This window comes from Leptonychotes weddellii, chromosome 13 (genome assembly GCF_054177405.1).
Source record: "Leptonychotes weddellii isolate Sample4059 chromosome 13, ASM5417740v2, whole genome shotgun sequence".
In the NCBI taxonomy this organism is placed as follows: domain Eukaryota; kingdom Metazoa; phylum Chordata; class Mammalia; order Carnivora; family Phocidae; genus Leptonychotes; species Leptonychotes weddellii.
The window spans coordinates 19,474,589-19,487,599 of record NC_138381.1 but is presented as its reverse complement, the minus strand read 5'-3'; the positions used below and the strand labels follow the sequence as shown (position 1 = coordinate 19,487,599).

Sequence of the window (13,011 nt, the reverse complement as noted above, 5' to 3'; positions counted from 1 at the left end):
CATTTCCTGAGCCACTGGTAGGCCACCGTTGGGGGTGTTCATCAAGGATACCACAGGAGTGTTCCATTCTGCTGAAATCAGTCACAGGGAGGTCACGGGAGATCAGACATCCTTACACAGGTGAAACAGGAAGGTCACTTTTCAGGCCAGTCAGGTCACGTAAGTCATTGGCACAGCCAAGTAGGAGAGGTATGTTGATTTGACGTTATTGGGGTCCATACCACTAATCAATTCCGATGGGGAAAACAACACTATCTCCTGTTACATTTCATCTCATATGTAAGATCATCTGTGTTTTAGTTTGTTTGTTTCTGTAGGTAGTTCCCTGAAGTTGTCCTGTCCTCATTCCTAACAGATTTTTTTTGATAGATGAAATCTAATTTCATTTGGTCTAGTCATCCTTAATTATCCCTTAGGAAAAGTAAGTCAAAATTGCCTTATATATCACCAATGTTTATGACTCTGGAGCCTACTTGGTGTTTTAATAAAGTACTATTTCCTCTAGGATGGGGTTGCAGTATTTTAAACAGGAAAGAGCTCTTCTAATTTCCTCAAAGGGGGAGAAATGATTGCTAGAGGAAACATTATGAGTAAGTCACATGACTGGTGTCTCATTTATAAATGACAAAACCAAAGCCTAAAAGACTAAGCAGCTTGCCCAAGGTCAACAATTGCACTAATGGCCAAGTTAAAAGAATTCAGAGAAATAGAACATTGAAGAGAAACAAAGGATTTTATTTTACTTTTTTGTGATGTGAATAGTTATACTTAGATCAACCTCCCCCCCTCCCCGCCCCATAAGAGGGCTTCTAGGATGATACTAGTTATTAAATAGGCTCCAGAAAGAATTGTTTCATAGAAGGTAGTTTGAGTTATTTAGCTTATCATTTGAATAGATGTTTTATTCCTTCATGTAGGCTAGATGGAGGAAAGAAGTTCTAGCAAGAGTAGTGACTAGCCAGGGATTCAGGATAGCTCCTATCTGCTTAAACTCACTTGTCCAACCTGCCAATGTCCCTCTGCAGGACAGTAGGGAGCCAGGGAGCTGATATCTGTTGCTTTTCAGTACCACACACACCACAGGTCGCCAGGGCTTTGGAGTCCAGTAATAAAAATAAAGAAGAATAGAAGGAAATGTAAAATGAAGATAAAAGTTAAGGCACATGAGACTATTACTCAGATTGTGGGTTAGAGAATGTCAGGGTCAATGAGCATGAAAAACAAACAGCTGGTATTTCCTTCTAACTGCAAAAATCTATTGGGACAAGGGAGGACAGTTGAGTCAAAATCTGAGTCCTTTCAGAGGACTTCTGCTAGATTAAAAAAAAAATGAGAAAATATTTCACCAGAAATGGTTATATCAATATATAAAATTGAGGTTAATTATCAACTTAATACAGTTAAACTCTGGGGTTAAAGTATTGAGTTGCCATCTATATAATCATAAGAGAAAATGAAAAATATCTATTTTCAGAACTTTGTTACCAAGTAGACTACATAATTTGAAACCTGTGATTTAAGAACATCCTTGGATTTTATGAGGAGTGGGTGGCCTCATGAGTGCAAGAGAATGACAAGGAAAAGGGTGAGCAATAAGTTGTTTTCAAAGCAGCAAACATTCCTTTCACATTTCCTAAGAATGTCATAGGTCACATGGTTAACTTCTGCTATATAAATTTTGTTTTTTATGAAATATCTTGAGGATCAAAGTGTCCTTTTTTTAAAAATAAGCTTATGTGAAATTAATAAGGTTAAGGTTCTGGATTTTGCCACCTTTTATAGTTTATAAAGGACATTTCCAAGTGAATTCATGCCTAGCAGAGAAGTGCAATCACCGTCAATTGATGCAGAGGGAGACATTCAGAGAGGTTGAATAACTTGTAACTTCTCTAGGATCACATGTCATTATCCTTGGGACCTTTATATAAGCCACAGTGGGCACTCAGTAAATACTTGTGGAGCTGAGCAGAATAGAATAATAAAGGTAAGAGCCAGAAATTGAATTCAGGTCTTCAATTTCAAGTCGAATGATGATTACAGGTGAAGCAAAGCAACTTGAGAGTTGGCAAAAGGATTAGATAAGCCGAAAAAAATTTCCAAAGTCACAACCATTTGATCCTAAAATATTATGTTCTGAACTATGAATAACATCTTATTCCAAAGCTGAATTAAATTGCATCAAGTGGAAAAATATGATAATGAAGCCACCACCCCTGGAAAACCTATTCACTAATTTAACATCCATACTACAATGGAGAATGGCATCTGCTTTATTCATAAGAAGAGGGAGTGCAGCTCAGTGGAAAAAGATTCCTGAGTCTTTCCATTATGCCAATTTGGGAATTAATTTTGTTCCCCCGAATCCATTTATTCTCATCTGTGAAATTTGATAGTCTTTCATATTTAAAGAGGAATGAAGCACGGAATTGTAGCAGTCTTAATTACTGCAGAAACGAGGGTGGATATTCTCTCTGTATTTTTTCTTTGCTTTGTGAAAAAGTATGAGTAAGAGAAGGGGTTTCACTCAAGTAGATTCTGAACTTCATAGTGTGCATTGTCAACTAGTATTAGGTTTCAGTTGCTTTGGAAACAAGGGGAAATTTTGAAACAAAAAGTGTTCACATAAACCTCTGTGTTAATGGACTATTGAAAATGTGAAAAATCTAACACACTGAAAACAAAAAATCTCTGATATTAAAATAAAGTAAGAAAACCATTGTTAAAACCATTTAGAGCTCTACTACTTCTGAATGTTTATAATGTTTATCTTACTGGTAGGGACTTAATGGAGAATTCAAGTGCCCTGTTAAACATCCTGTGTACTTCATAGCTAGGGTTGATGTTCTTATTACCAGGGTCTTTTTATTTACCAGAATGTCAAGGCTCCCAGGAAAGAATGCCTTTATCTTTTGTGGTAAAGGGATTCTAGCAAGCTGCTGCCACTTCCTTTCCTTCCTCCTTTCCTTCCTCCTCTTGTCCTCTTTCTCCTTCTTCTCCTCCTCCTCTTCCTCCTCCTCCTCCTCCTTCTTCTCCTCCTCCTCCTTCCCCTTCTTCTCTCTCTCCTCCTTCTTCTTTTGGCGAAAAACAATAACTAAGCCCTATTGATTTCAAACTGAGAGACATATTATGACATAATTGCAGGTAGAGGCTTATAGGAATTAGGAATAATGATATTCGCAATGACACTCTTTTCACATCTACTCCAAAGTGCCCTTCTTAGGCATCCTTCTTTCACATATCCCATCCTTTTACACAGTTGTTTGTATCTTTGTACTTCTGTGGTCACCTGAGCCACGATTTTTGATAGAGATAGCGTATTTCCAGCTATAATAATGTGTTGACCTAGTCTACCTTTCAAGGTTGAGTTTGCTAATTTAAACTTGAGTTTCAGTCAGTGTTGCATGTAAAATTATAGTTATTTGTTCTCTTTTCAGCTACTCTCTGAAGTGGTACCTCAGTCAGTTTATAGAAATAGGCTGCTTTGTGTACATGATCTGAGCTGATGCCTACCCCAGTGCAGGACTAAAGGCAGCACAATGGGGCCATGTAATGAGGAATATACCCAATCTTCCCAGTCTCTTCTCTGGCAGAAGCCATGTAGGACTGAAAGAGCATTTACAGGAAGAAAATAAGAAAACTGTAGGACCCAGCTTCCTTGCTCATTGGCTCGGTTAGCATCAAATTAGTCATTTAACCTCTTTATGCTTCCATGTTTCACAACTATAAATGGTGAAAATAAAATCTAGTCTGGAAAGGGCTTGTTCATGTAAAATGATTTATACTGGTTAAAAATGTTAGCACTGCATCCAGGAGCTTCTGATTTGATATAAGCTGGAGACCACATTCCCTTATAAATTGGGCCTGGTGAAGTCTGCAACACCTTATATTCAGAAGCTGTAGGATCATGTGGAAGGGGGGTTAAAAATAAATTTTAACGGTTTAGTGGCTGGGGAAACAAGATCTAACTCCAGAATGTTAAATTTCACCACCAGTGTGAGCACCAGAGAGAGGTCAGCCCTTGCACAAAGACAGAACGGTGAACAGACGAGAGCAGAGTGTCTGCTCACAGTTATCTGAATATTGTTTCCTGAGTCTAGAGAGAAGCATGGCCTCTTCCAGTTGAACAGGTCTTGTTCTCAAGCTATAAATACGTCTGACAGCCAGGAAGATCCCACCAGCCCCTTTAAATGACCAAACAGCATTAAATAGAATTCCCCTTCCAATTTCTTGATCTGTTTGTACCAATTGGTATGAAAGCCCATTCTTCAAACCCAGTAAGGATTTATCACCAAAACGTGGGTAGGTTTGGTGGTCACATGCCTGACTTTCTCTCTTAGAAACACTGCATTTCCTGAATTGCTTCTCAGGATGAACCAGTTTGACGTGACTAAAGCCCATGGAATTTCCAGATCCCAGCTCTAATATCTGACTTAGCTATTCCCTGCATTTAGTCTCTGCAAAGAGAATAAATAACAGGGCAAGGAAGAATACAAAGTGAGGAGCAAGAATTGAGCTATTGGAAGTGGGAAAAAGAAGTTATTTCTCATTGAATATATGTAAAACATTACTGACACCTTTGTCTTCTCATTTATGAATAATATAATTTCTTTTACTAGGAATATTATATATGTATGATTCATTTCCAAATGTGATTTGACATGTAAGTTTTTAATTCTAAACTCTCCAATGAACATGACTATCTAAATCCGTACTTCTTAATTTTTTTTTTCCGTACTTCTTAAATTTTATGTGCCTGGGAATCACCTGTAGACCTTATTAAAATGCAGGTTCTGATTCAGTGGCTCTGAAGGAGAGCCTGAGACTCTGCATTTCTAAGATGATTCCAGAAGTTGCTGACGCTGCCACTCTGTAGATCATACTTTGAGTAGTGAGGTTCTAGAACATACCACGTGTCCTTCGCCTGCAGTTCATGGAAGAACTCAAGGGTTTTGTAACTTATTTGAAATTACATTCACATGTGTGTGTATGTGTGTGTGTGTGTGTGTGTGTGTGTGTGAGCGAGCACATGCACATTTTTCCCAGCGAGTGCATTTATAGCTTTTGTTAGAGTCTCAAACTCTTCCTTATCTATAACAAGTTAAGGACCACTTACCCTGCCACTTTGTCATCATCCTGCATTTAGGCTCAGTTGTGCAATGTAAACAACAAAGTGTTTTTTGTTTTGCTTCATTTTGTTTTTGTTTTTTAGACCAATCCAAAAGTCTTTAGTAAGAAGTAACTTTCTGGAATCTAAGGGCTGAACATGTGAGCCCTGCTCCAAATGAAATTCTGCAAAATTAAGTCATTCATTTTCTTGTGCAAACACCTGGGGCCTTAGTGTATATTTGTTAATGCCTGATGAAGGAATTAAATTAATATTTTAATGTCTTAAAAGAGATCCCACCTCTGAAACTGTCTCTTTTCTGTTGTTTTTTAAATGAAGACTAATAAATAAGATTCATAACCATCTGTGATAAATTTTCTCCAGTAAAGGAGGTTCTGTGGAAACTGAGATGAGTTGTCATTTAAGGAGGTCATCATAACCTGTCCGTGGCATCCCATGTTCTGGTGTGTGATGGAAAGTGCTTCAGCAGAGACTGAATGATTATACACACATTTCCTCAAACAGTGACGCATTGTACAATGAAAATGTCAGATTCAGCCAGCATCATACCAGGGTGATGAGCATGTGAAATCTATAAAATATATTTAAAAAAAATTTTTTTGATGGTGGTAGGTAAGTGAACCTATACACAGTGGTAATAGAAATCACAGAGAAAGTGTGGTAATAAAAGAAATGTTTATTTGAGTACTGAATAAGTTAGGTTGTATTATATGATATCTGAAAAATATCATCATGAATCATTTATTGGGCAATAAATCATTCTAAGGAGTAAATATATATTTGAGGAGACTCGGTGATAGTAAAGAGCTGGTGGGAGAAAGGAGAGTTTTTAAAGAAAAAGAACCTGCTTCTCCAATAGATGTTTGAGCAATTAAAGTCTTCCTCCCTCCCTCTGTGCCCCCTCTTTCTCCTCTCCCTCTCCCTACCAACCTCTTTCTTTTTCTTTCTTTTACATTAAAAGGTTGTTTGGTTGTCCCCCTCGCCCCTACATCACAGCTTCTTAATTTAAGTGGTAACAGGTCCTATACAAGTACCTACCAGTACCTGAGTATTTGAATTTGAGAAATTACAGATCAGAGAGAGGAACAATGATAGAATATTGGGAAGTACCATGAGAAAAATGCCTAAAGGCTTTTTTCCTAGATTTCATGATGTTTTTAATGTTTGAGAATTTTCTGCACATATTTACCTTTCTCCTTGTACTCCTGGGTTAGACATGATGCAGGATCCAGTTTCTGAAACCTGTGCCAGTCAGGGGCCGTGTCCGCTTTCCAGGCTCTGTCCCCCTCTCCTCCTCCAGCTCCAGTGCGCTCACTGTCTTCCAGCTGCCACATAGTCAGTCCCTTCTTAGTTAGTTCCTGCGTGTATTCTTAGATTTTTATCTCTTTATTTATTCTACATGTAGTATGACTCTAATGAACTATTATTTCACACTTCCATGGCTTATCGTCCCAAGCCAACATTTAATATCATAATAGACACCAATTTTCAATATTTTTTAATATCACAATAAAACCTAATATATGCTGGGTCCCAGTAGATACTCAAGAAAAAAATGAACTGATTCTAACCATGGTGATCTGTTTGCAGATTTCGTTATTGACAATTGCCGTTAGCAAGCATTTAACCCTGAATTTGCTATCTTATATAATGTTCACAGAAACACAAAGAGGAAAGTAGTGACTCATGAGGAACCTTGGGATCAGAGAAGATAAAATAGTTCATTCAATGTTACATCATATCGAAATGTCAGGGCCAAGATTTGAACCTAGGATTTTCTGAAACCAAAGCCTGCTTTTCTGAACAACTATATAATCATGTACATAAAGGGCCAATGACTATGTAATTAGTAATGTCACAAATAATAAACACTCCACTTATATTTTAGCATCTCCCTTAACATGTAAATATATATATATATCTAGAGAGAGATATATATAATTTTTTCCAGACATTCTAATACTATTCCATGACATAAAACTCCAGATACATTCACAGAAGGAAAAGGAAGAAAAATGGATTTTGTTTTATTTCTGTTTTCTCCATGTATTATTTACATTTGCATTAGCTTTTATTTTATCATTTTTTTCATTTTCCTTTCCAAATATGTATTGATTACATATTTTTCATACTTGAATTGGCCCAACACATCCAACTAGAGAAAGTTTTATTTCTCATTGGAAGACAAAAATAAATATTTATGTAAATGTCAAAAACCCAGAGATACTATGGGCTTATTTCTTAGGCCAGTACAAGATATCCAATAGCCTATTTTTCAGAACTAGCTTCCAATCATCTTATAGATATGAAATATTCAGAAACTTCATGCTGCAGAACATGTCAAATATTGAAAAGTTATGGAACATTGCATAACAACATACTTTCCTTATAATTTCCCACATATGGACTTGAAGAGATCTTTCTGGCCCAGCATGACAAGGATTAGTCAGAATTTTTCATTGACATTTTGTTCCACTGCAAATAAAGAATAAAATCTCAATTAACTAGTATCTTTGGGGAATAGAGTATTCTCAGGAAATTGCATTTCTGGATGGCTCAGGGTAAAATAGAAATCATTTTATAATAAAAAATGTTTATCAGTTGGCAATCCTATGATAGCTATAAACTAAGGACTATGAAGAATGCTATTCTGCACGTGTCTTGTCCGTAAATCCTACACCATCTCTGCAAAGTAGACCATGTCGTTTTATATGCAATGGACCCAGAGTATAGGAGAATCGAATAACATCTCCAAGGTCACAGTTCCTAAAGTGCAGGGACAGGATGTACAGCTGGCTAGTTCTGCATGATGGTAAACGATCACAGAAGTATACCAGGAAGGGCCAGAGTGAGGAAAACGCCCGGGATGAGAAAGTACATGTTTTCAGAGTCTACAGGTAACGCTCTTTTGCTAGAGAGAATGATTCCTAGAGTCTTCACGAGATAATAAGCTGGGAAAAGACAGGATAGTGACTTAGGAGAATCAAATCACAAACTGAGATGAAGATGGAAAGTGTGTAATGTAGATTGATGAAAGTGAGAACTGATAGAAGAGACAGCTGCAGGACTTATCTTCCAAAAGAAGAAACAGGCAATTGAGTGAATAATTGGCTATGAAGAATGAGGGAGAAAGTGAGGTCCAAGGTGACTCAGTTGCTTGAATCCTGTGTCTTGAGGAACACAGTTATAAACAAATAGAAAGAGGGAAGTGAGCTTCCCTCTACTCTGTGAGAGGGAAGGGAGAGTCGGAGAGAGTGGAGTTTGTTGAGCCCGAAGGGGCAGGAGCATCTCAGTGGAGCTAGAGAGTGAGTGTAGGGAACAAGGAGGAATTCAAGAGGGAGTCACAACTGAAGAGTGGATTAGAGAATCATTTTCAGAGAAGTGAGAGCTTTAGCACACTGTAGATAAATGACAACTCCCAGAGAAAGAATTTGAAGGAAAAGAAAGAAATTTGAAAAATGAAATTTAAGGTAAGTCTACATTTTATGAGGGAGTAAAGAAAGAGGTACTAGAGGTAGGAGAACAATGACATAATTTTTCAGAAGCCAAGAAGGGAGAACATTTCAAGGAAAAGGCAGTTTTAAACACACTAGTTCCTTGATTCAAAGTTGCCATCATTTTTTTCCTTCCAATATTTTATTATAAAAATATTAAATGCTTAGAAAATTTGTACAGTGAACTTCCCTATACCCACCACCTAGATTCTATATTTTTGGCTCATATTTATTCATCTATCCATCCACCTTAATTTTTGATGCATTTCAAAGGATATTGCAGACATCATTCACTTTACCCCTAAATACCTCAGCAAGTATATAAAGATGCCATTGCCTTGGAGTATTCCATTGATTTAGTTGTATAATTTAAAGGGAAAAAAATAAAAACTATAATTATTATACAGAATCAATTGTAAGAAGAATTCCGGTTTCAGGAATATTGCTGTGAATCTTAGAACTGAGAAAACATAATGCTAACAGATCCTATAGAGAGACTTACAAGGCAGATCCCCATTAGACTGAAAAATTATGATAGTATTTATGACCTTTATATCTGACATTTCTATAGATTGGTGAGGTCAAAAGCCAGGTGTCTGAGAGAGCCATGGTGAATAAATAAATAGGTAATATGCAAGTGTAGACAACCCCTAAAAGTATGGCCAAAATGCAGAAAAGAAGTTGGCTTCTCCGTGGACAAAATGGAAATGCTTACTTAAGTAGCTTTCCTCAATGGCACACATGTTCTTTGGGGTGGAAGTGGTGATGGTGTTTAACTTACAGTTGAAAATATTTTTAAATTATATAATCATTGACTTATATGATCACCTCGTTGACTAAGTAAGTTACTCTGAGTTTTTAAAATGTTCTTGTGCCATGAATACTATTCATGTTGTGCTTTGGTCAGTCTGAAAGGTATACCTGTAAAAGTTAGAAGAGATTGGATTAATATGATAGTGTACTAACCCCAAAATGTAATCTGAATGTTATATTTCTGGCCATAGTGTCTTAATATCCATTTGTGGGTGTAGGTGTGTGTATGTGGAAGAGACCGAGGGAGAGAAACAAAGACAGAGAGAGAGACAAAGAGAGATTTGATGACTTCTACTAAAAAACAAAACCAGATTTTAAAAATCAAGTATATCAGGATATTAAGAAATCTGGGTCTGAATAACCAAGATTATACTATAAAAACAGAATCCTCTGTGGCTAATTGTCTTTATAAAAGGAACTATTTCCAATATTGACAAAATAATTGATGTTTGGAAAGTAAATATCATTATATTTATACATCATGTGAAATATACCATGAATGCAATCTGTTGTGTACTAATGTGGATGAATTTGGGAATGATGATATTCTACACGGTGTACATAATTACAAAAGTTGCATGAGGCTGATGTCTGGATTTCTGCATTGTTTCTGCATTTTTCTAAGGTTTTCATACAACGATATGGAAGCTTTATGCAGTGTCACTTGTCTTTATGAATCCAGAATGTAGTTCCTCTGAAGTTTGATCACTAGAATATCAGCAAAACTGAGATAATACAAGAAGGGTTTTTAAGCCTCGTTTCAGTAGAAAACGGAATTGACAGTGTTCTTCCTATGAGCACAAAACATCTGAATCGATGAACTGATGTAAATAAAGAGCTCAAACCTGTTGCTTCTTGTTGCAAATAGAGTAGAAAAAGTTAGAAAAAAATAATCAATTTGGGAGGAGAACACAAATGTCCCTTTAATAACAAACTATCTGAAAATGATCTGGAATATCCACGAAATTAACTGAGAGGCCTCTTGACTTTGACATTATATGCAGAAGGACACAGGAAGTCACCATGGACCTATTAACTTGAGCTGTGGGAGCCTGCCAATAAACAACACGGGTGTTTAGTTTTGATTTTGTAGTTTTTGTTTTGTTAATACATGGTCCAGGAACCTCAGAAAAGCATCCAAAGAAAGGGGGAGACCTCGAACTGTTCTGGTGAATTCATTTCTCAAGATTGTTGAAGATTTTCCTGAAACCTTTCTTATTCCAGAAGGTATCTAAATCAAGAAGCAGCAGAAACAAGCAGAATTATGAGTGCAGTCTCTCCTCTTGTTGTTGTCTTGTTTCCAGGAACAAATTCTACAAAGTATGATGTCAGCTCTACTCTGTATGAATTAGACACTGACGTAGGTCCTAAGGACAATAAGACACATTAGACAATGTTTTTGTCCTTGAGGACTTCTCGTCCATCCTTTTCTTAGTCATTATTTCCCAACATAAACATTGTAGAATGACTATTTATCAACTTAGCTCCCTTTAAATCCTTCCGTAAAGCTCTCCCTTACCCATTATAAATGCAAAATAAACACTTCCCTGTATACAGGATTTTTATGGATTCAGAGCCATCTGGGACAATATTAACCTCATGTCTTCAACCCAGTTGGTCACCTCATAAGCATATCCTCGGTGTTTCCCTTATTTTTGAAGAGAGGTGGGAAGGTTAGGAAAAGAACACAAAGCTTCTGTCCCCAGAAGTGACACTGAGGTATGTTCCTCACCTTTAAAATAGAATACACATTGTAGACTAAGTGCTTTAAGACTGATGCCAAAGCTTACATACTTGAAATTCGATCACACATGAGGAATGCCGGAGGCTGTTGTATCTAAGTAAATAGAGCCACTCGCTTTTTGTTCAATATATTGTCAACATGAAAAGGTAGAGAATATTACACATTTCCCATGTACATGTTTCTTATTTCTTCCAGAGCCTCAAAAGCTCTTTGTGTGTGAGAAGTGTGTACAACTATATACTTCCATTTCCCCCCAGACATCCTGAGCCTGTACAGAGTTGTTATTTAATAGTAAATACGGGTTAGAGTGATATTATGGTTCACATAGAAACTAGACCGAGAGAGGACATTTCATTTGTCAGAATGGGTCAGAGACCAAGTGGAGATGTGAACCCAAGCCTCTTCCAAACTACCCATTTTATCTGTATTCTTAAGGGTGATGAAGTGGAAAATGAGATAGGAAATAGGAAAAAGTAGGCAAGGATGGGAAAATTAATATTGAAATCAAAATCATGCTACCCACTGGCCTCTGATTTGACCCGTGAGACTCTGTTCACTACATTCCTGCTGCAGCCTATTCCAGCATTTCTCACCAAGAATCATTTTACTTGGGAGAACCCTCTGCAGAGAGATGCTGGCAGGAGTTTGCACCTGGCAGTCATACATTATGTACCTAATGAGCAAATGAAATGTTTAATAACTGTACTGTGAAAATAAAGCTTAAAACAGTAAATTCCTGCTGAGGCTGCTTATCTACACCTGAGGCACACGGCTGGGCCATCTCAGATCTTCAGCTTCATTTGTATTTTATCCCCTCAGTGGGTCCTGCTGAGGAGAGTAACATTAAAACCAAAGCAGCGCTCACTTAATTAGTTGTATATCGGTGTAGACCCATTTATTTAGCATATCAACATCATGTGTTCCACCCAAGGGTCGCCTGAAACACTTCTTCAACATGCACCCTGGGTAGGGGAAAATCTATAGTGGTTTCAGATAAATTTTTCAATTAATCATGGATAATGTAAACTCACTGTAATTTAACACTGCCTATTTTTAGTTGAACTGCCCATTATTAGTGTGAAATAAAAAAGCAAAACAACCATAATTGTTATGCTTTTCATTAATAACTTTAAGAGAAAATGATAGAGCTTTTTTTTTTCTAGAAAGTACAGTTTAACTCATAAGTTACTATAACTGGATTTTAAGGATTTACTTGCTGGAGATTTCTTTCAATTCATTTTTTTACCATGGATTAACTAGTGCTTCCTGAATCTTAAGGAGCGCAAAGAAATGCAAATGTAAAGTTCAGTATGGGTAGAGTAGCTGTATTCTCCTTCCTTGTATAATGTTATAGTTAATAGCTTAAAGATTAAATTGTTTGACCTTTATAGCTATAAAGAAATCGAGACCCAAAGAAAGTAGGCTGTTGAGCCAAAGTTACAAAACTATATGACTGGGTCTCTGAAGTCCCAGGTTAGGACTCTTCCTCAATATTTAGATGTTTATTTTAACACACACTCTGTGCTTGGAATTTATTGTGTAGATCATACATATTTTACTGTCATGGAAAAAAAAAGTAAATAATACAGGAGATCAGAAACCTTTTGTCATGAAGACCAGCTTGGTCTTCAGAATTGGGAAACCCTCATCTCTCAAAGGCCTGTCTGCAGAAAGAGAATTTTTCAGAGCCCCAGTGCCAACCCTCTTATCACTTGCTGCCGCCCTCAGCTTACACGGGTATTCTTGTTCACATCTGAAAGTCGTTCTTCATATTTGGGAGTGATCACAGAGGATCTTGACTGACAGGTTAAGATTATATTAAATTAGCAGCTGAG

General features: G+C 37.0%; 1 protein-coding gene across 1 annotated transcript in view; it reads left to right on the top strand.

The window, feature by feature from the left end:
* Nucleotides 1-13,011, top strand: part of DCC (DCC netrin 1 receptor) — a 1,045,570-nt gene that overhangs the window by 1,024,582 nt on the left and 7,977 nt on the right. Inside the window, exon 27 of the mRNA XM_081802524.1 lies at nucleotides 10,737-10,792. Within this exon, the coding sequence (XP_081658650.1) occupies nucleotides 10,737-10,792 (56 nt within the window). The remainder of the gene's footprint in view (nucleotides 1-10,736; nucleotides 10,793-13,011) is intronic.